The sequence below is a fragment of the Drosophila teissieri genome, chromosome 3L, assembly GCF_016746235.2.
Source record: "Drosophila teissieri strain GT53w chromosome 3L, Prin_Dtei_1.1, whole genome shotgun sequence".
Taxonomy (NCBI): Eukaryota; Metazoa; Arthropoda; class Insecta; order Diptera; family Drosophilidae; genus Drosophila; species Drosophila teissieri.
The window spans coordinates 20242272-20266184 of NC_053031.1; the positions used below are offsets into that span (position 1 = coordinate 20242272).

The window sequence follows — 23913 nt, forward strand, 5'->3', positions numbered from 1 at the left end:
CCTAAATGGAGACCCTGTGGAATATTTAGGAAATGCAGTTAAGGAAGCGAGACATTTCCAGTCAAGCCAGTACACGTACTAACTGCCTACCTGCGACTGAGTGTATGCTCTTCAAATACCCTCACTACCCTGACTATATCCAAATGGCTATATCCAAAATAGCAAATTGCTATGGGTCCAAGAGGTGCTCCCCTCCAAAATGTGCCCCCAAGTGCCCCGATTCCTATGCCCTCTACCAGCGGCTAAGCCCATTAGGGTCCATGTGGACAAAACCGACGATAAGCGTCAGCGGCATTCGCATAAAGATAACACTGAAATCAAACTAAATGGCTAAAATTGGCAGACAACAATAAACCAGCAACAGCAACAGGAAATCCAGGCGGTAATATTTTATCAAAAGCAAAAAAATCTAGCCAAAAAAGAAAGCTGAAATCGCATATAAAAATCGCAGTTAAACATTATTAGAAAGATTGGGGCAGGAATGGCCATTAATAAGATTGTTTTAGCATGAATTTACGGCCAAGGGCGGGCCTTTTTGGCCTCTCGTCTGTTTCCCTGTGTCCCTGTGTCCGTTTCCCCGCTTCCGTGATCCTCTGATCCCATGGCAAACACGGCCAGTCACGCCAAAATGTAAACAAGTCAGCCTACCGATGGCCCCGTTTCTATGGATTTCCTCCAGTTGCGCTTGTTTTCCCCTACAACAGAGCAGAACTGACAGTCTATTCGAAAATTGAAATGTTTGCTAACACGAGCCACTTAAAGTAGGAAGCAGGAATAGCGGAAAAAAAGTGAAAAAACTGAAAAACCGAAACGAATTTCAAACAAATTACACGGGCACTTTTGGCTAACGTTCAACGAGGCGTGCGGCCAAAGAGCCATCAGTTCCAGATACCAAAGGTCCCCACTGTGTGTGTGGTAAGTGGTTTCCTCAACGAGCTTTAAAGTTTCTCGAAAAAATACATTTTTAATATGACGAGCAATTACAATTGCCACGAGCTCGCCACCCGCACACAAAATCAAAATGGTCGGGCCAATTATGATCCGTTGAAAATTCAACTCGAAATCAACAATGAAAACAACATTAATAGGCCATTCCTTGTGATGGCCTGCAATTCAAGCTATTCGAGTGCCAGGATTATTGGTTAAACAAGTTTTAAAACTGCGGAAGAGCCTTCAAAGGTTCGTAAGCGCTTGGAAAATATATTTTTAAAACTTTAATCCCTATTCGCCAAACCATTGGGATTACTTCTGAAATGAATTGGTGCGTTATATACAAAGGTCTGTGTGGTACAAATGCTATTATCTTCATAACAATTTGGTTTACTTAATCTCCGTACGTAAATAGAGTTATTTACCAACATTAAAACAAGGTGAGTGCACAACAAAATTTTAGAAATTTATAATATTTTAGAATATTATAATCGCTGACTTAAGAAGTTCGAGACAAGAATTCTGTGAGGTTACGGCAAAAGTCGAATACAAAGTAGGCATATTTTCTTTGGCAGCGTAAGGAGTAACCCGTTAAAACCCGCATTCCTCTGCTGGCCAGCACTTGTAACAGCCCAGAAACATGGGTTCCAGAAAACTAACGAAGCAGTTTTCCTGGTTGGCCTGCAACCTTGAGATAAGTTTAACTGGACCAGTTAAACTCGGCAGGACATTTTCCGGCCATTTCCTAGCCGGGGGAGTGCGAGCTAAATGCTTAATAATTTTACGTAAGCTTTTTGGCAGCAGCAAGCGGTCGCTGCTAAAACAGCTGAAACTTCTGAGAATTGTATGCACTCGCAGTTGTCATGAGCTGGCACTCCACCCACTCCCCGTGCAGATTTCCCAGGCCCATCCCCATCCCCATTTCCATCCCAGTCCCACTCCCACTCCCAGTAGTAATAACCGAAACGCAAGCCGAGGCTGAAATAAAAATGCAAATGCCAAGGACACAGCAGCGACGAACTTTCGAGTGGGCGACATGAGGGGGCGTTGTGGCCAGGGGCGTGCCGACCGCAGCCTTAGTTTACAGGACTAAGACCAATGACAGGAGGTGTGCCTAACGAGGACACTCGTCCTTTTCCCCTGTCTGTCTGGCCGTGCTGTCAGCCCCTGCTTTCTTCGGCTTGTTTACTCACAATTTTCATTTGGCATATGCAAGGACAATAATTTCACTTACCACTCGTAGTTCGAGTCCATAAGGCCATTCGTATTTTCCGATTATCTTTGGGGCCATGAAGTGGGCTTTCTGGTTTGGCCCTAATGCTTTGCCTAGTACAAATATTCTTCATACACAAAAATCCTTTGTATGTTAAATACTTCAATTCCTGTAAGGACGTATTCATATTCAACATATTATATTACTACTTGTCTTCCAGCACCATGTACCCTTTTTTACTTAATTATGTTGCGGAAAATTTGAAGAGGAAAATCTGGAAAATCTGACCTACTGGTGAAATTTACTTTCGAAAAAATTAAATTTTTATTCAAGCACGTCTCCCACTTTTCATTCAACGACACTTTGAATATTCATTTTCTATTGGGTTGCCCATGCAATTGAAAGGTAGAGTAACTCCTGCAAATCTCGGAGCCGTCTGTGTGCAAAGTTCCCTGATGAACTTTCATATTCCACTTCAAGGATAATCAGTGGATTTCAAAGTTTCACCCCCTCCACGGGGAACTAAACCCTTTTTTGGCCCAATTCCTTTATCGTTGTTTGTATGGCTCATTTTGTGCCTTTCCTTGTTTGGCATTGCTCACTTGTTTAGGCGCTTAACCTTTTTCCAGCCAGCCGCAGCAACAATAACAAAACCGAGACCAAAACCAATTTCCCTTGTCTTTTGACGCCATTTGTTTGCACAACCTTGGTCCCGGCCGTGTCCTGTGCTCCATCCTCTGTGGACTTCAATGTCCTTGCATAACACGCGGCGACGTCGGCGGCTCGCACACATATGGCATATGGATGGCACATGGCTCAGGGCTCATGGCAAGCCAACCAATATTCGAACCTTATAAAAATCAATGAATTTTATTGCTACTACACATGGAGCTACCTCACTTCTGTCCTTGGGCGGGGTAGTCTGGTTCCTATTGCATACTTCGCTGCACTTTAGGGCTGGATCCGAAGTCCAATTTGAAAAGATCACGCTGTTGAAGTCTGAGAATCAAAGAACTGCTTCCACCGAACTTACTATGGACTTTATTCGTCCCCAGTTTCTGAAGTATATCTTGTATTGCTCTGTGGTAGATTCATACTGTCTTATTCAGGCTTGAAAGCACGCCAATCAAAAGTACTTGCCAAGGGTTATGTATTCTTTAAAATAACTCTGACTATAACAATACCTTGCAATGTTGCTTTCGATCATTCACTTCTACACTTCCTTTGCAATATATTCCCATTCCTGGTGCAATGTGCCAGTATGTGAGCGCGGCTGGTTCAAGGGGCAGTGACCATAATTAATTGACCATTTACTGCAGCTTCCCTGCAAAACAGTTGCGGTTGAGCAGGAGACAATGGCTTCATAAATTCAGCTCGTGGAGAGCAATCTCAGCCGGATAAGTGGCGCTCGACGGGTTGTTGTCCTGCCCGCTCACCGAGACGGGCAATCCCTTTCGCCATTGTCCTTATCAGAATGTCCCTATCAGAAGGCAGTGCACTGGAAAGTATCCTTGCCCATCGTCACTCAAATCGAGGGATCCACGACCATTTGGCATACAACGCTCCCGAGACCCAAACAGTTGGTGTCGCTTTGGTCAGTTGAAGCCCGGGTAAACGCTTTCATATGACCGAGTTTGGCAACCGGAAAATTGTCAGGGATGCGGGGTATGTGTTCTTAGGGAAATCAGCTGGCTTTGACCTTAAAGTCAAGCGAAAAAATCATCGTTTCAGATGGGAACAAAAGCAGGCGAATAAAATCTACTTTGTATATTGCCACAGCGTGGAGGCCTTAATTTTTTATAGCGACTTGGGAGAACAAGAAGCTCGAGAGCTTTATGGCCGCGGAATTCTTAATAAGGCAAAAGATTGTTTTCTTCTTGGTATGTGCATACACTTTTTGATGTATATTTATTTAAATCGAAATTTAAAGTCAAATTTTGCGAACTTAGCAAATGTATATTACTTTTTTATAATTATATTGCAACACCAAACCATTTCAAATTGTGATTAAAACTCTTCAGAAATTCGAAAACCTAATTCCCAGGCCAGAAAATTCCAAAAAGAAACTCTTGCAAATTGAGAACTTGACCTTTTCTGTGGCAGCTGCTTTCGAGCGATTAAGTTATCCGAGTTGCCACGCTACACCCCAGCTGCCGGCCTTCACCGGGATTATCCCCTGGCTCTGGCTGTTCTCAATTTCCATTTATCATTATGCAGATTCATGTCTACAATATGTTCATTTAAAAAAAATATATGTATGGAATATGTAGGGGGGAAAGCGGGGGCAAAAGAAGCACTTTGCATGGTCTATGCAAATTAATAAGCAACTCACTTAGCGCTGACTTAAATGCAGGCAAACTGTTGTAAATGGCGTTTTAATCAACGTACCAAGACAACAAACGAAATTAATTAAATGTTCACTTCATGGCCGGCATCTCGACTAAACCGGAATGGAGGACGCCAGACACCAGAACCGCCCACTTATTATCTGGGTTTCGGGAACCACCAGCACAACCCTCCCATCCTTCGAGTCGCCTCCTCCACGTGGAACGTCAATTTTTGCATTTTAATGATATTTGAACCGCGGTGTGGCCGTGGTCGGTTGGATCCCCGATATGGGGTTGCATTGGGGAAAAAACCAGAGACGGAGTGGGGATGGTTCGCGCTGCCCACAAAACGCTGATGGCCATGAGGATGACGATGGCGATGTTGATGTTGATGGTGAAGACCCTGGCCAGTTCCTAGCGATATTATAATGAATCGATAAATACACTTCCAGTGAGACGTTGCGGAAAAAACTTTTGGCGTCAAATAGATTATTCTAAATAGGTTATGTTTCGGGGAAATGACAAAGCGAAAGGTCCTTCAGGACTTTGGAAAGGAATTTTCTTTGTACATTTATATTTAAATGAGGTCTTTTTCATGAATTATTTAGACAAAAGTATATGCAAAAAACTTTACGCTCTATTAACTTTAGCAAAACCAAGTTCACTTTGATGGCCACCTTTTAGGGATCTTTTTATTTCTTTGAAAGTTTCAGGGGAGTCCAAAATTGTATGCATTTGAAAATTTACTTATGTATGTATTTGAGCTGTTTGATACCAGCACTTATCTGCTCATTATAAAATCAGGCTAGGACATTTTCGTACACTGAAATCAAATAGCCCAAAGGACTCCAGTATGAATAGGGAATTAATTACGTTGTTGGCCGCTGAGTTTGGGCCTCCGATAGGGACCCCCACTTGCGGTTTCAACATCCATGGAGCTCCAACGAAGTGATTTCTTTTTGCGCATCCCTATTTGGTCCGTCGTCTAATTGAAAAGCAATTAATTTTTTGGCCTGCATTAGGATGCCCTGTAACCAGCTTGTTTCCCCGCGTGGCTCCCAGAGGACCCTGAATTATTGACAAAAGTTAAGTGAGCAACTGCACGGACCGAAATTATAACCAGACATCGACATCGACATCGCCATCGCCAGAGGTAAATTGAAAGGGAGCCCCGAGTCGAGTCGGGTTGGGTGGTTTGGTCTCTGGAGAAATTTGAAAATCCTAGCCACAAACGGCTGACTGACTAACTGACTGACTGGCTGGCTGTCAATGGGAGGTAACTAGGGACACCAGCCACCCACTCGAAAAACCAGATTACTGGGCGGCAAAGGGATCTAGACCAGAGACCAAGTCAAAGGCAATTCCACGGCAAACCTGGCATAGCAGGCCTTGGGAATGGCAATCGTTTTATGGCTCCTTGGCTGCCCGGACTTGTTGTTCTTACTCTGGTTGTGGGGATCTGAGAACTGGGGTCTCCATCGCTCAGATTGGCCGTAAAAATGTCACCTGTGACTTGCGACTGTGAGAAATCAAATAAATTCAAGCAGCTGGTCGGCCCTCCCCCCTTACGCATTTCTTATCAAGCCCTTTGCCTCATAAACACACGAACATATAATGTGTATTTACATGCCTTCAGCCTTGTGCATTATTTATGCAAAACTTGGTGGCCAATAAAATGGCAACCGGTATGAAAAAGCATACAAAACAAGTGCTTGTAAAGAAAATATGGGGTTTTGGGCAGCGGTTCGACTAAGAAGTACCCTATCTATTCTTTTTCAAGTCAAGAATATCAGGAAATATTTAATGATATTCGTTTGCCCTCTTTGGAATAAATCCTTCGCTTCCACAAGGCTGAAAAACAAATATTTTGGTAATCTGAAAGTAATCACAAGAAAAAACATACTTTTTCCAGCCAAATGTCAATGTTTCTCTTTGAGTTTTCTCTGTAAATATGTAAATGTTTTCACCGGAATGTGCACATTGCCATTACAGTGAATTCAACAAAAATACAGGAGAGGGCATATGCGAGCCAAAAATGTTGTCTTCTAAAAAATAAATCATTTTGGATTAACTTAAAATTAGGAAAATATTCGATAAATGAATATAAAACTGACTTCAATTAGGCGTTCACCCCATTGGCTTTCAAGTGGATGATATAAATATATGCCACTTTTTTTTTGAATTTTTTGGGCTACAGCTGCGGCAATTTGTTACTATTTCGTAGCCGAAAGTTGATTTAAATGCAAATGGGCGAGAATGGAGAGGGACCAAAGGAGGATAATCGGGTGAGGACATCCAAGGCACCATCTCAGCAATTTTCACCTCAATTGCGAAATTTCGGCGACCTGAAATAGCCTTGAGGACCAGTTTTAGTGGCCATCAGCCAGCTTTGGCGCGGTCTGATATGCAAATTGAAATGCGTTTTCCTTTTACTCAGAACTCAGACCCATGGTCCTCCATTGCTTCCCCTCCTCAACTGGTTCTGGAATTGCATATTGCTTCGTGCTTGCGGAATCCTTGACATGAACACGCGTATCACGTATACGCGGAGCGCGCCTGAAGATGTTTCGATGGACGGGATTCACTAGGTTCACCCAAAGCCCCTCAGGTAGAGTTGAAAAGGAGCGTTTATGTGAAACCGATGTTTCGCTAATAAGTGAATCAAAGCATCAATCATCGCAAATCACACACGATTATCACTTATGACAGCTGCGTCCCCAGACAATAATAATGATTAACGTTACGTATACGTCGCGGCTAACTTCACCAATTCCCACCTGAACAACATGGTCAGTAGCATGCGCCCTAGTTGGGCCAAGCAATCAATGCATTTGTTTATCAAATCAACAATTGATGGATGGCTGGCTGACTGAATGACTGGCATCCATGTCAGAGGGGATCAATTAGAATCAATCGAAAGTTGTTCGGACTGTCTTTTGTTTATCGGCTCGCCCTACACTCGAGGACCCATTAAAATTAAAGGGAAATTTGCATTTTTAATTAAAGAACAGTCACGACCGAGCCTGACTTTGCCATAAAATGTAAACGGACTACGTGGATCCCCCACCACTTTCAACTTCCTTTTAAATGCTATTGGGTTTTCCTAATGTTATCTCTTTTCGCTCTTGTTTCCTTTTAGCCTCCTTGTGCTTTTCCCCATTTTGTTGCTGCTAACTTATTTGTTTTGTCGCAAAACAATATAAAAGTTGAATGTTTTTTTCGGAACCTCGGCCTCCTCCAGTCTTTTTGGCAGCGGAAAACTTTTCTTTGTGGGAGCCAAAGAAAAGGCCGCAGGAGAAAGTTGACTTGAATTCAATTTGTTCAGATCGTAATAAATATACTCGGGGATATACATACATCGGTCTGGCCAAAAAACCATGTCAAACTTATTCCCAAATACATTTTAGCGTTCCGCCATTACTCACCTCCCACTCCCGAATGTTTTAATTTGATGATTTAATTTCAAACAGGCTTCCAGTAAGTTAATCTTTAACTCTCACTCTGAACGTTAAATATAATTGTTGGGCACTGAGGCAAACAGCGGAAAGGCGATAAGTTTTGGCCCGGCTGGCCACGGGAAAAAGTACTAAACAGGGGGTATAAATAAAAACCGAAAGCTGTCGTCCGCCGACGTGTCAACACTGCGTATACGAAATATATATAAATACTGGCAGGGGAGGAACGGCTCGAACAAAAAACCAAAAACCGCAAGGATGGAGGCACTCGAGCACGTTTCGGCACTTGTTTGGTCTCCCTTTCACTGCCTCGCTCTCACTTTCGCTATCAGTTCTTTACCGCACAATGAAAATATGTTTCCTTTGCCTTCCGCCGAAGAACATTTTCCCCTATTCGAAAACTTATTTGGGATTTTCTTCCGGACTGTACTGCCGACTTTCGCGTCCGCCGTCAACGAAGAATCACAGGCAACTGAACGGTCCAACTTCGGGCGGCTAAACGGCCGACCAACAGGTTAGTTGCTGATAAGACCTCGTGAAGAGCCGAGCAACTCGAGTCGTTTCGCTCGCTGCGTATACGTTATATGCAGCATCGTCGGCTTATTACGTATACGCAGCGTTGCGCTCACTCAATTGCATGGGATCTGAGTGGGCGAGCTAAGTTTGAGTGACTTCCTGTGAGTGATTCTATATGCTGAGTGATTCATGTCAATTATATGCACAGATGAGTGGATAGCAGTTTACGCCCTGAAGTGAGACGTAAACAGCGGAATTCGGTAAGAGGAACTTCATAAATCCATCGCGGAAAGAACCATTGATGTCATGTAAAAGTTTATAAGTCGGAATTTTTTCTCAAAACCTTAAAGATTAATAACTGCCCCAGAATTTGCAATAAGCTGACTGGCTTGATATTGTAATGAAATATTGGTGTTGTGCACAGGCTTTTCTTAATAACATATTTAAATATGGAACTTAAAGCCATACAATTTTTGTAAAAATATAATTTGAAAAATTGTTTCCTCTCCTTGATTGTTTTAATGGGAACCAACCAATTAGCTAATCAAGCATTATATTTCATTTTTCTTGCAAACAAGCAGATGGACCATAAATGTATCTCATCCAATTATCGCCATCAGCCTGTCCTTACCTTCTAAACTTCCTCATATATGTATTTACTACTTACGTTCGTCACCTCATTCCTCCACTTTTCGCAATTTGTACCCAGTCCTTTCGGCACTGCAATGGTATACCTAAAGGTAACCTGTAGTTGCAAATATCTAAAAAAGTTTCAAAACAAAATATTGAATAGTAAACAAAATTTGATAAATTTGTCAGTGTGTATTTAATTTTAAAAATGAATAGATATGTAAAAATATTTCAGAATAAAACCTTTTTATATCTAACTTTCTCATTACATTATATAATAATAAAGAAATCAAAATAAAGAAAATATAATAAACAATTAACAACAATAGGTATCACGGAATCCGAATACCACATTCCATGTCCTTATTTGTTTTGTTATCTGTCGCCGGAAAGTTCCACAGGATATCACAGCAGACACGGGCATTCGAAGAGGGCTACGAGGGATGTGCCAACTGATGCAGCTGCGATTTATTTATTAAAGCCAAGTCGACAAACAGTTTACACTTGGGACGAGACTCCTCCGGAGCCACTGATTGTCGTCCTTCTCCAACCGCCCTCGGAATCACGCTTCATATTTTTAAGAACCTTGCCTGACACATTTATGCTCTGCCAGAAGTGAAGTGAATAGTGGCCGCTTTTCAGAGTCCCACCTCCCTTCCCAGCCCCACTCTTTAGCCCCTTTAGCCGATTACCATAAACAATGGCAACTTTCTACCTGAGACGACTCATCCTTATTTTCAGACTGCGCCTCATACTCTTATGGCAAATTTGTGTAACATATTCAAGCGCTGCTTTCATGAATTTTTATTTACTTGGCAGGAATCTTCACCAACAGGCACACATCTCACACCACATACAAGCATACATATGAACATGCAGGGCAGTCGAACGCCCTGTTGACATAATCAAGTAAATCCGTGTTGCGCATACGCCTCGTAGGCGTTTTAACAAAAAACTCGAAAGAAAGCAAGCTGATGCTTCCAAACCCTTGCAGTAAATATATTTTTTAAATAATAGCCCTTGTATACTGAATAAGAACACTTTACGATCAAAAACAACGACACTATGATTTCTTTCCTGTTATTTTCGATTAATTTTGCGACTGTTCCTATGGCACCCGATTTCGATCTAAATAAATCCGAAATTATATGTTTTTGTACCAAATTGGACACGTTTTGGTCAAAGGCTACGAAGGTAAATCTTTTCCCCATAGTTTTGATTATTCATTTTGCTGATATGTATATGGTAGAGTGCTCCGATCCGACTCGATTCGACATATATGCTACCATCAATATTGAAAGTTTCCTGCAGATATCTTTCTTTTACGGGAGTATGGAAGCAGATGGCTTTATCAACTCGGCCGTTCCTTTACAGCACTGCAAAATTCTGACTAAATATAAATTCGGATGAGAGTGAGCTGGTTATTAGACGCCTTTTCCATCAAGACAGCCTTATTTAAATCCGTTTAAGCACCAACTAACGCCCTTTCTACAACTGAAACAAACAATATACTACAATTAAAATATCAATCAAATTTGAGTTTTAAATAATTTCCTTACGTTCAAAATAACTTTAGAGATTCTAATCAAGATATTCCTATTAAATTCCTATTGCATTGATTATTACATAACGTTACTACATTCCTATAAAAACCAAAAAAAAAATCCACTTAAAAAATGAATTTGTTGTCCAGATATACCATTTAAGGTACTCTCATTGTCTAAAAGCACAGAATAAAAGACAGAAAATTTTCACTTCGGTTTATTTTGGCATTTTCCTAAGAATTTAATTTATTTTCCCTCTCAGTTGCTCAGTTGACGCTGAACTTTGCTGTGATTCTATATTTATAAGTTCATACATATGTTTGTCTACATTTGTGTTATGTATTTACTTATATACTCGTATTTTTCCTCAATTATTGAATCTATTTATAGTATTTAATTTAAAATTTCAGCCCATCTTTCAATAAACGCTTTTTGATGCCTTTGAATCATGAGGAAAGAAATATCACTTCAATTAATTTTTGTGCACATACAAAGTACAATTATTAGGTACAATCGATGTATTTCGGAGTTTTCTTCTTGTATTCGACTTCAAAGGCTGCTAATAATATTTTTTAAATTTAATTATGGGTAAGATTAAATTTATGTTTGGTACATATGTGGGCGTTAAACCGCTTGAGCGTTGAGTGAGTTCATTAAAGACAATTATGTCATATAACGAAAAGAATTCTGACCTTTTTCGTAATGCTTTTTATTTATACAATAATGACTCCTTCAACATACTTTTTCGCCATTTTAATAAAAATTAAGCAGATATATTATTTTAAACGAGAATTTCCGTTCATCTATAATTTATTATGATTCCTTATTAAGGTCTTGTTGCCATTTGTAGCGAGGGTATTCTACGTATGTAACTATTTATTTATTTGTATTTTAGAGCTGTGGCCAGCAAGTTAATAACGATATTAAGGTCTACAGAAAGCCAATAAGTGTCCTCTAACGAAATTTGGGGGGAGAAAACTACTACAATTGCTACAACGAAGTTCGAGAGGTTTGCGCTCAGCACGAACAATACTTGGCACTTACATATTGGCAACTTTTTCTATTGAAATTATATTTATGGCAGCAGCTGCCGCTGGAGGAGTTCGAGACCAAATTATAGCCCGGACTACCTGAGTTGTGCATCGAGATGTGGGAATGGGATACGTGCTCGTGGTAGGGTCTCCGCTCCTCCGGCTTATTAGAGCCAACATATTGTGGAGCCATGGTTATGCTTTGCATATAAATGACCCGCATGCATACACTTGGACCGGGCTGCCTTAAAGCACCGTCTAAGCCCAAACCCATATCCAGATCCCTTCTTGGCCTGGTCACTTTAAGGAGCCACTCTCGGCTACTCTCGTTTTCAGGCCTCATTGACTGCACGGCGATGAGAGGGCGCAGACAATATTCAGGACTCAAAGAGTTTTAGTCCCTGCAAAGTTTTATACATGTAAATATGTGGGTTAGAAAAATGAATATTTATAATAAAATATGTAATAATGTACTATATTAAACAGAAAATATTTATTTATTTTCTGAAAATTATTTTTCTTGATCAAACAATTGAAAAATATTTTGGAAAAAGGGCCTTCTAATTAAAATCAGCATAAACATTTGCCTTATATCAGCCACTTGCAATTCGTGCCGTGTACTTTCTTAAGACACTCAGAATAGAATCTCCTACTGTATGGCCCCACTCTGATATTTTTGGGGAAGCCCAGCTGCACTTCGTCTTCATAAAAGTCGCTTTGAGGACCAAAGTTAAATTTACATAAATTCGCCTTGGTTTCTGGACAAGTTTCCATCCTTTGCTGTTTTTCTCCCGTTCGGCAATCAATAAACGCACATAAATTTTGCCTCTATCCGTTTGCTGTTCTTCTTCCATTACTTTGGCATCTTTTGCGACTGCCATTTTTTGTTTTGTTTTTTTTTTGTGGGGCAAAAGTTCTTATCGCCAGCTAAGCTGGCATTGTCAATGGAAAACACTGGGCGGGGTCGTAATTTATTTCCCATAAAACATGAAATGAAACATTTCGGCTCGTAAATTATGGCAAAAACACGTTGAGGCTTCAAAGTATTGTCGAGGTGCAGAAAAAAGAATTATGGCCATGTACGAGTAGTCAACCAGTTGAAAGGCATCGACTCTTTGACATCTTGAACGCTTCTTTCCATAGCCAAAGCTCATTATTCCTCATGAATTCTTATGCAAAAACTGAAGTTCCACGACATATTTTTAAATGATTATTTACCTAAAAAAACACTACCTCCTGGGAAACGCTGTATTTTTATTATACTGCATCCAAATATGGGGCTTGGCTTCTGACTCGAGCGACATGATAGTGCAAAAAGTTCATGATTACAAATGCACCTTGGTATGTCAGGTGCGATATCCCAGCAATTGACCTCCACATTCCCTGTGCCCTGGAACAGATCAACTGGCACTCAAGTCGGCAGATCTATGACCTTATACCTCACAACAACCACACAGCTGCTAATCCGAGAATTAGAAAAAGGCTTAAGAGAAGTCAGCCTTTGCAAGAGTATTAAACGGAGAATGCAATTTTACAATCCTTGACCATGTTCATTATCTCAAAAGGTTTATTCTCTGTTTAGAATATAATTTCTGGCCTTTTAACCTGTTTATTGCAATTTCCTTTCTTTATTTTACGAGTGCGAGGGAATGGCAAGTGCGGGGGAACATTTCGGTTTAAGAATGTCTACTTTTGGACATGCGTCAATAATTTGAAGCCCGGAATCGTAAAATCTTTACGCACAAACTGATAATGGCCAGTTCCGTGGCACTTTGTGGCCAAGTGTACAAACAACAAAGCAGGTCGTTCGGCATTCCCATTCCAGGTCCACCAAATGTGGTTTATCGCTTCCCGACAAAATAGATGCCGCCATGTTACCGAATTGGGAGTTCGGTAGCTGCCACATGGAGCCTGGACCATCAGGTGTACGAGGATGTGCAGCTGACTGAGTTTGTCGGCATTTTGCCGATACTTTCGTGATGTTCGTTGATATCACGCATACGCAACTTGCGGCACTGCAAGGTTGCAGGAGCTTTGACACCCTCTAAAGACTATGTGATCTGTGAAATTGTGTGAAAGTGTTTTTGCATATATTATGAGCTACTAAAAAGTAGAAGTATTTATTCCATATACCTACATTTGTATGATTATTTCATTGGTCTCAGGTGCAGTCATACCTATAAGATTAACGGACTCTAGTTGGTACATACAAGAAGTGGCATTCAAGATGTAATTTTGGTGCGCATTTCTGAACCTCTATATGATTACGAGACACTAATTGTTATCACGGAGTCGCTGTTCCCAGTTCGCTGCCCTTCTGTGTCCTGCCAAGTGTCATGTTTGACCAGCAGCAGCAATAGCACACACATGCGGACGCATTGCGCTTTAAAGCTAATGTAATTCGAAGCTGCCTGGAATGTGGTCTACTGCCGGCAAATGGGCAACTGGCTATGGGCCTGCCCCCTTTTGCCCCTCCTGCGGCTTTTGCCCAGTAGAGCAGCAACATGATGACAATGACGCCAAATGGCAGGAAAGCTGCAGATGTCGCCCGTCCGCAGTTGGTTCTCATATTTCCCTGATCCTGGCCAAAAGACATCCCCGTTGGTGGCCGTGTGAGTGAGTGTGTGTGTGTGTGTGTGTGTGAATGTGTGTGTGAGCGTACGCTGCCAGCGTGTTGTGGCATAATTTATACGCTTATTTGTTAATTTCGCACACATTCTGTAGGGAAAGAGAAGGACGCACGGAGAGATACATTACACAAACTCTTGGCTTAATTAAATGTTAAGGCAACAAGTTTTCGTCCTGGCACAGTTGGTTAGGTTAGTCCAAGAGACAGAAAGATACCCTTCTAAGGCTACTTTTGATACTAAAGTGTACACAGAACTGTTTTAAATTGCCTAACTACTAGTGTTTAGATAATGATTATTTAATATTCAGGTGGAATAAAAAAAATAGGTATTGCTATCGTTATTAAAAAATTAATATAACTAAGCCAGCTAAGGAATATTTTAGACTTTTCATTCGTCACGCCTTCAAAAAGTTTTCTATTTAGCTGGAATACAATCCTGAGCAGTAGAGTACACCATCAAACACATCAGCCATTGTGATAGTTGCAATGATCATCCTTTTACCCATATTAAATACCTTCGGTGACGGGCCAACAAATGCCGCGATGAGCTATCCATTGGCATAGTTAGGTGCCACATCGCATCCGTAGGCTGGGAATATTTCAATTAATCATCTCATCTCGGACCGGCTTGCTGGGCATCTCGATAGGCAGCGGAGCTCAAGCAGGGCACCGCGGTGGTGGATGGCTTAGCCGAGATGCCGGCCGGAGCAACAGGATAATTACTCGACCATATGCTCAAATGTCCAGGCCAGGAGAAGGAGCAGCCACAGGAGGAGCAACCACAGGAGCAGCCATCCAAGGCCAGTTGTGCGACTCGAGTGCTCTGGCCGTACCTTTCGCTGCGATGTAATTGTAATTTAGACACCACAAGCTCACACGAGTGGGCAGAGGCGGAGCTAGGGGGGTCTGCAAGGGAAAACTGCAATGAAATGCTTTTGCTAATCCACTTCAATAATCACTTTATTGGCCTGTGGGATTGCATTATTTTTGTTATTATAACGGATGCCTTGGCACACTGTGACGGACTTATCTGATAACCAACTTTAACAACAAAAAAAGTTAACACGCGGATTCAGCATATCTAAATTTGATAATTTGATAAGCAAAATGCTATAGTTAGTGATCACCCCCTGAAAAAAAAACCACTACCATGGGCACATGTGTTTGTATCTTTGTCTATTGTGCATGTGTTGCGTAATTTTTTCGCTGTCATGCGGTTAAACGTGCGAATTACTCGCCCTTTTTATTCGCTGGGCCAGCAGTCGGTTGTTTTATTATATTTTCCCACCTCATTTTTGCTGCGTTTTATCTCCTGCCTGGCCACCACATACTCGCAGAAAGGCACTTGGAGCCACGTGTGTATTTAACCTAATTACAGCCGACTCGTCCTTTTCACTCAGAACTGGCTGGCAGGATACTAGGTCTCAGGTAATAGTGCCTGCTAACAGGGACATTAAAGTTGAGCGTTTACTCAAATAATGCAAAGATGACTTTTAAACGGAATTATTACAGAAACATTTTTACATAATTATAATGATTATTTAATTTAAAGTGAAATATACGTAAATTACTTTCTTTGTTCGACAGTAAATCATTAAATATGTTACAACACCAAATATTGACTATTTTGAAAAACACTCCTGAAAGGGCATTTAATAGTCGTTCTCCAACGGCGAAGGTATTCTTAAAATTCCACGGCCTTTTTAAGGATATGCTAGGTAGGCCACAAAGCATCTTATATCCTGGGCTATTGTGCTGCTCTTGTGCTTGTTTTTGCTGTTGTCGAGTCATTATATTCATTTAGGAATTCAATTATCGCCATAATTGCAGCAAGTGGTTAATGATGATAACGCGTTTACTCCGATAAGGCTGGCGGTTGTGATAACGATGCCGGTGACTTGCGTTTTATCCCAGGAACAACCAATTACAGGACATTCAATTTTGTTAAAAGCGACAGGATTTACATTTTAATGCCAATCTTCGCTCCAATGTACTTATAAACGGCTAAACAACTCAACATAAATTATGCATTTTGATATATTTTAGCCAAAATAAATGTTCAAAAATTATTTATGCAAATTACAAGAGCAGAAAAACGCTAATTGTAGTCTAGTTCAATCAAACCTTAAAAAAAGCCTCAGCTAATTATGAAATTTTACGTCAAAGATTTACATGACAAAGATCGCATTTTGAAATGCAAGTAGACAGCAACAAAGAATAATTTTAAATGAAGTGAAAAATTTAAATTTGGAATATCTGAAGCGTGCGTCCTGTGAATTGACTTTGTGCAAATGGGTTGCGCTCATTTTAACAGCTTTGTTTTCTCTTTGAAGTCATTTAGCGACCCATTAAAAGTTTTATTGGCTTCTGTTGGCTGGAGAATAAAGATGCGAATCTTGTTTGTATTGGGCTGTTCGTTGTCTCATTTGTAAAATATCTTCTTAACAATATAGCCGAAAAAACTGTTCGTTGTTCATACTTACATCTCATAAAACAAACTGAACTTTTTACCATTTGCATTTACAAATATTAAAAAAATTGGTAAATTGGTATTGCAAATAAAAACATTTTTGTATTCTATTTACGTACCATTTTAAGACCATTTGTAGCAAAATTCAAAACATATACCTGACTCAAATATCTTTTAATTGTTAAATTTTTTAGTTTAGTGACATTAGGTGTCTGTAAGCATTATAACATTTTACTTTCTACATTTATTTAATGGCGCCATCTTCTAGGAAACAATATTGTTAGCGAGTTTTACAACCATTGATTTTTACATACATTTTTACATTTTACTTTTACTACAAAGAAACATATATTTGGCCTAATCAACAATTTGAAGGAATTCTAGAAAATTTGTGGGTTAAGATTTAAATTTGCACACCAAATATTATTATTTAAGTTACTAACATTTAAAATATACCCTTACTAATTTTATGCATTCTCTTCATTTTCATATTTTCGTGTATATTCTCTGTTAAAGGTAGATCTTTCAAATGTAAGATGCTTTGATGTTTCTTGGAGGCGGCTTATTTATACTGAGTTTTTAAGGTCAAATGCATTCTGTATATCATTAGTTTTACTTAGAATTGGTTGAAGGTTTGATACCTTTGGTCAGAATAATTTAATGATTCGTTCATATAACTTAGATTGACTATTTACTATTTATTTTATTTTGATACGTTCCTAGACATATCACTTAAAAAATCTGAATCGCTGTTCAACTGCAATAAGGTGAGGAATTTAAAGGAGGAAGTTCGCATCTCTGTTTGATTACTTACGCTTGAAGTTTTCATGATGATTTCTAATACTTATCCGCAATTTAATCACAACATAATTCAACACCAATGCATACTCTCTATGCATTTTAAATATTTTTTTCCACAAAAAAGGGACATGATCCTGTGATGAAAAATCGTAAGATCAATCGCGATCAATATGGTGTTACCTTTTGCTAAAACTTCATCCAACCTTTTAAAAATGAATGTAATTTTGTCTTGCCTTTATACATTATTTTTGTTTATTTGCGTTTAAATTTTTTATATACAAGTTTACAATGAGATTTTCTTGTCATCCGCTTTGATCGATTCGTTAGCTCATTTTTCTATATGTTTTTATTACATTTGTCTCTGTATAATGGTTAGTGTATAATTTAACTTTAATATTCGTTATTTTATTGCACTCGGTTTATATACAGCTCAGGTAGTAGCTTAAACTGTCGTTTACATGTCTCTAAGGGAAAGAAGGCGTAACAAATGTTTTACTAATTGCGAAATCAGGAATGTAACCAACATACATAAATTAAGCAACGTAAATAATTCAAATACACTTCTATGTACACACCTACGTTTGTTGGAATTATACTTGATGAAGGCGGTCTTAATAGACTGAGGATCAAATTTGGGAAGCCTTTGTCAGAAAAATGCCGCAACGACCAGAAAACAAAGGATTCTGTATCTTTAGACGATATGTGTAAGTAAAATGACTTCAAGAATTGTAAATGTTTCTATACTCGCGTTTGTAATGTATATCAGCATGTTCGCGTATAGCTTTGTGTATATCTATGTAGGTAACGTATTGTATATATGCGTAAGTACATGAATACATCTATCTGGTAAATATAGGTATTTCATATTTTTCCTTTTTGAACGGTATTCATATCCTGCGCTCACTATATTTGCTTAGTCAACTAGCTCGAAGGTTAACCATTAGGTTCTCTGGTTGTCATATTATCGGTTTTCCCTTTGGGGTTTGTTCTAGCGGCCTGCGAAGGGCATCAATGTGAATCCTTAAGAGACGACTTTAAAGCTTAAGATTTGGGTATACATAAGAGTCCTATTGCGTTTCGATTAAGCCGTACATATAAAAAGCCGGTAACTGAACAACAGCTGCTAAGAGTTAAATATTTACAACTTGTCGCCTTAAATTCAATTATTTGTCAACTGATATTTGGTGAGGTCCACCAGGTGCTCATACAGCATATCCTCCTGCGGCGTCAGTCCGATCATAATCCACCCAGATATGGCGGCAATGCTCCTCGTCACCGACAGACTGCTCCACACGCTCTGCACACTGTTGCTCAGCTGCTCGAAATGGAGTACATTGGATGATATAGAACTGCGATTTATCACCGCGACCTGCGCCCTTACCATCTCCTGTTGCGTCAGCGTAATGTTGGCATTGTTGTTGAACAGGTACAGCTTCTCGTCGATGGAATCGGAGCAAATAGTTAGGATTATTGTCGCCACATAGATCATGGTGATGATAAGCCACCGAAACGAGATCAGTTCGCTGGCATTCGAGAAGCTCCAGCGACAGATGTCCATCCTACAGATTTGAAATTGCAAAGTTAAACAGTTATAATCAGTAAAAAAACGCAAGTACTTTTGTAACAATCTATTTGAAGAGGTTTTTTACTTTTCTATCATTTCCTGAGTTCTGCCAAATAAATTGCGGTTGGTTTGAACTTGATTAACTGAACTACCACATCAGGTGGAGGATGCGTTTTGATCTCTTATAGGAAGGGCAACAAAAAGTACGCACTTACAGTTGAAATAAGTTATTCATGAACAAAGTCGTAGATATTGCCGGAAAGTTCAGATGCTTACGATTTGCAATTCCTGCAGATTCCTATACGAACTGACATTTATCCATAGCACTCCGGTTGTCAAAAAAGGCAAAGGTCAGGACACAGACTCCACTGCCGGGAGGTACTTAACATTTAGCCCAGCGACAACCGCACATAAATCAAATGGCGCTGGGATAACGAAGCGAAATGTCATACACAGTTTCACACTTCCATCCAGCCGAAAATGGCACAATTCGAATGGGCAAACAACGTCAGACAGTTCCTTTCCACCACCTAAAACTCAACCACTCTACCACCCGACCAGCCAACCAGCCAACCACCCAAGCCATTCAAAACCACCCACACACTTGTGCCATCGACTGGCGCAGCCTTTAAAGGTCAAGAGTGCAGCCAGGGTGGTTCGCTTGTGTGTGGGCAGCGACTTTGGCATGCAAAAAGAGCAAAGTTTAAGGGCATTAAAATATTTTGTGGCTGATGAAAGCGGCCACGCAATGCGAGCCCGCAAATTTGTATTTCTATGAGAGCACGAAGCCGAACAAGTACCCAAATTGAGGTCACACTACCATCAGTTGCACACACTTTGTGGAACGATATCCTCGTCTAGACAAAGAAAAACGAACGAAGTATGCGAAACCGGAGGTGCGAGGGCTAACTACCCACTTCCAGCCTTCTTCCAGCTGGCTTCCAGCTCAATGAAACTCGCAACGAATCCTTCGCCAACTGAGGTCAATGAGTTCTAGAGGCAAAACTCCACCCCTGGGAAAAATAAGAAAGACTTCCCTCCTTGGCCTCTTATTTTTAGCTGCTTGTTGGCGAAGGCTGCGTGGTAGGCCAAATTGGCTTTTAATCTAGCCAAAGGACATCGAAAACTCGAAAGGACGCAATTAGAATGGACTAAGTGAGAATAAAATTAGAAATTCCTTCGCCGAATAGCTATGGGTCCATAATTTCTAGGAATTTGCTCATTGTATATCGAATGCTTTTGTAATCTTACACTTAGAAACACTTTGACGCCAAACTCACCGATCGAAAACGGAAACCAGACAGATTATGGCCAAGCAGTAGAAGGTATTCAAGTAGATCTCCGCAAATCCGGCGTAATCACTTATCAGGGCTAGTCCGGATGCTGCTGCGGATGAGGATGAGGATTCACCCGACGGCGTTCCTCGATCGCCAGAATCGAGGTCTATTCCCAATGGCGTCGATGCGGCTGGGGGTTGGGCCGTTGATGACACCGTCTCGCCCGCAAGACTCATGCCATTGATGACCTTGGCCCAGTCCATGGGGTGGCTGCTCAGCACGAAGAGTAGGTGGGCCAGAGCTAGACCGGCTAGCAAGCCGTGGCATATATTCGAGATGAGCAGCCAGATTCGTTGAACTACACAGGCTAGTTGTATGTTGCTGGTGATCCCATTGCTAGGCGGACAAAATAAATTGCTAAAATTAGAGTGGCGTTACATCTTTACTTAAAATATTACGTGTTGCCTAAGTGATTGCTAATATGGCTTCTCTTCTATATTATAACTATGTTTTTGTCTATGTACTTTCCCAATTAATTAAAGACAAATGAGTATTTTCCCTGCAAAAAGTTCTTCCTCTTTAATAAAAAGAGCTTTATCATTTAGATTTCGACACTTTCATCTGCTTTTCTGCCATTTCATCATTTGTTTTTTCCTCAACTCACCTATTAAAGTCGGAATCCAGCAGACAGCGGGTATCACCGTAGCTGCCACGCCCACTTCCTAAGCTTCCGCCATTCCTGCCCATTCCGGCGCCGCCGTGGGCGTGGCTGCCGCTAGAGCGGAAGAGGCGACCGGCGCCTCCAAGCTCCGCAGCCGAGATGCCATCGAGGCGACCTCCTCCTCCTCCTACCCCACCACCACATCCTCCTCCGCCGCCGGATGCCGAAATTCCGGCGGATCCGCGAACAGCTGCGCCCAGGAAGGAGCGCTTGTAGTAGCTGTGCTCCACCGGTCGATATCCGGATGACGTCTGCAGGAACATCTTGTCGATGTGCGCGGGCGCATCGTCCGTAGGCGAGACGACCGGCGTGAATGGGTTGTAGATCTCCTCGCCCTCGGGAGGAGCTATGTCGTCGGCCAACTCCTTTAGAATCGAGGATATCCCGCCTGCCGAGTACAATTTGGCTGTGGGAGAAAGAGGGAATCCATAAGTCTTTCCAGCCTTTCCTTTTTAACGACTGATATTGTTTGTTCTTTGGACGTTCCGTTCTAAGTTTTATTTGAACATGTTTTTTATAAACAGAAAATTATTAAATATTTATTAAGAGATTTTGAAATAATGGGTGGATTCTAAAAAAATCTATTTGACCGAGTTAATGAGTTTTACTTGGTTAATTTACAGAATAATCAAACAAGCTGGTCCAATACGGCATGGTATCATGGCTCAGCGAGCCAGTGCGCAGAATCGAGAGAACTGGTGGGTGGATGAGCAAGTGGATGGGTGGAGCTTTTGCTCCAGATGGTTTTACTGAATGGGAACTGGGATCCGGAAGTGGGTGACGCGGGCACTACCCAAGAAATATCAGATGATTCGGTTAGCGGAACTTATCGTCGAGTTTATTGAAATAATGTTAAATATGTCAAAACTCTTCCAGCATTTTACTTGTCTTGCTTTAAGTACGCCACTTTAATATGAACCAAGTTAAGCTAATACAATTACTGGCTTGCACTTAGTACTTTCAATGAATCGTAAGGCCAATACGAACATGAATTTCCCTGCTTTAAACATTCGCAGGCGAAATACTCAAAATAATTCATGTTAATACATCAAATATCTTGTTTAATAGCTTTTGTTTAGTAAGGGACTTGGGACTACTCAAGTATGTACTCACAGATAAGCTGACCGCGCTTGTCCCTTTGCGACTTGGTCTTCCGGTGGACGCGTCTCTCCTCGAGGCTCTGGTCGATCTCGAGTTCGCCGGAGAGCGAGGCGTCGTGCATGTCAGAGCACTGTTTGAGGTACCGCATCAGGGTTTCGTTCGCCTGCCGGACCTCCATTTCCCCGGCGGCTATTAGCTTCCGTTCGCGTCTCCGCCGGGACTCCGACTTGCTCCTCTTGCGCCGCGGGCTCTTGTCGAAGCTGCTCCTCGAGCGCAGGGATCGCTGGGCGGGACTGGCCTGTGGGTCGGACAGCGACTGCTGCTTCCGCGATGCGCCCGTGCTAGTTCCGTTTCCGCTTCCGGCGGGGGCGGAGGGCGTGGGAGAGCTCTGCTTGAGCTCCCGGTCCATGTATCCAAGAATGCCTCGATGAAAGGACGCATCCGGATCAGCAGGGGAGTGAGTACGCCTGGACCGATGGTGATGGGTGGCCGGTAGTTGCTGCAGGGTCTCCCGCAGACTCATCGCGTCGCCGGAAGAGTTGCGACTCCCATCGCTCTGCTTGGGCGGCGGCGGAGAATCCCGAGTGAAGCCAGCGCCCAGTGGCGACTCCTCCTCCCCCTCCTCCTGGCCCGGCGGGGCGTGTCCATTGACCAGCACCACCGTTTGCTGCGATGTCTGGCTGGGCGAACCCACCAGCTCAATGCTGTCCGCCGAGCTCTGGGCACTGATGCGACCCGCACTGCTTGGTGTACCGCCGCTGCCGCCCGGGTCCGCCGATGCCACGCCCTCGTTTAGGGCTGTGGCACAGTCCAAGGCCTCTGCCCGCTCGGGCGTGGTGGGCGGTGGAACTGCCGCTCCCGTAGCCACCGCCTCCCGTTCCAGGCGCCGCTGTCGGGCCTCTGTGCGGCGATGCCGCTGATGCTGGCGGTGCACCTTCGCCTCCATGTGGGCTTGTGGGATGCTAGATCAGATCAGATCCGAGCCGAATTGAGCGACTAGGCCAGCTGCATAACAGGTGGACACCCCCTGGGAACGGGCACGGAAACGGGAATGGGAGTGGGAACTTTGTGCTGCTGCAGCTTTTGACCCAAATAACACAGTGCAACCCACACACACACACACAGACTCGCGAGAGGACACGACCACAACGACAAACAGCGAATGCAGCTCAGCTGCGAGCTGGTGGCATTTCCTCAAGGCTCCACTTCAGCGCACTCTGCACGTACGGATTTCATTGACGACCGAATAACTTAGTTGCTTAACGGATTGATCACTCTATTCGTTACGCTATTGCGTTTGATTTTGACTCGATTATGGCGTTATCCAAGCATTCTTCTTATGTTCCTAAAAATATTAACGAGGCGAACGGAACCGAAACCAAAGCAACGCGTTCGAGAATCTGTTCTGCAATAACAACGAATTGGTCTTTGCGAGAGGCTTAAATAGACGCTGCTCTCCCACCTTTGAAGCCCACATTACCCGTTGGCGTCGACTTCTCTGCCTCTGTTATCAGTGGCAAAATATACTGTTAGTTATCCGACTTGAGACCGGACCCCAATGTCGATAATACATATGTGTTTATGTTTCCACCACGGTTTGTGCTCATGATAATAGCAGATTTGTATTTTTATAGAACTTAAATTTGTTTGATTTAATTAGCGATTAAAATAATCGATATAACGATCTTCCAAAATCATTGAACA

General features: G+C 41.9%; 2 protein-coding genes across 2 annotated transcripts in view; both read right to left on the bottom strand.

The window, feature by feature from the left end:
• Positions 1-8377, bottom strand: part of LOC122615696 (prolactin-releasing peptide receptor) — a 31383-nt gene extending 23006 nt beyond the window's left edge. The window contains exon 1 of the mRNA XM_043790749.1: positions 7896-8377. The gene's annotated coding sequence lies outside the window, so the exon portion shown is untranslated. The remainder of the gene's footprint in view (positions 1-7895) is intronic.
• Positions 8378-17783: 9406 nt separating this feature from the next.
• On the bottom strand, positions 17784-23600 carry LOC122618619 (H2.0-like homeobox protein). Its single transcript, XM_043795191.1, has 5 exons — positions 22222-23600; positions 21052-21514; positions 20391-20783; positions 18928-19105; positions 17784-18861 (listed from the first exon to the last, which is right to left on the bottom strand). The coding sequence occupies exons 1-5, from the start codon at positions 23153-23155 to the stop codon at positions 18706-18708; spliced, it is 2124 nt and encodes a 707-aa protein (XP_043651126.1). The 5' UTR covers positions 23156-23600; the 3' UTR covers positions 17784-18705.
• Between the last annotated feature and the right edge of the window lie 313 nt (positions 23601-23913).

What these genes read in the sequence shown, in the direction of transcription:
- LOC122618619 (XM_043795191.1), bottom strand. Translation starts at nt 23,155, where the DNA reads ATGGAGGCGAAGGTGCACCGCCAGCATCAGCGGCATCGCCGCACAGAG. An exon ending in CTGGATTCCGACTTTAATAG is followed by an intron (nt 20,784 to 21,051) that starts GTGAGTTGAGGA and finishes TTGTCCGCCTAG; the next exon opens with CAATGGGATCACCAGCAACA. An exon ending in CTGGTTTCCGTTTTCGATCG is followed by an intron (nt 19,106 to 20,390) that starts GTGAGTTTGGCG and finishes TCAAATCTGTAG; the next exon opens with GATGGACATCTGTCGCTGGA.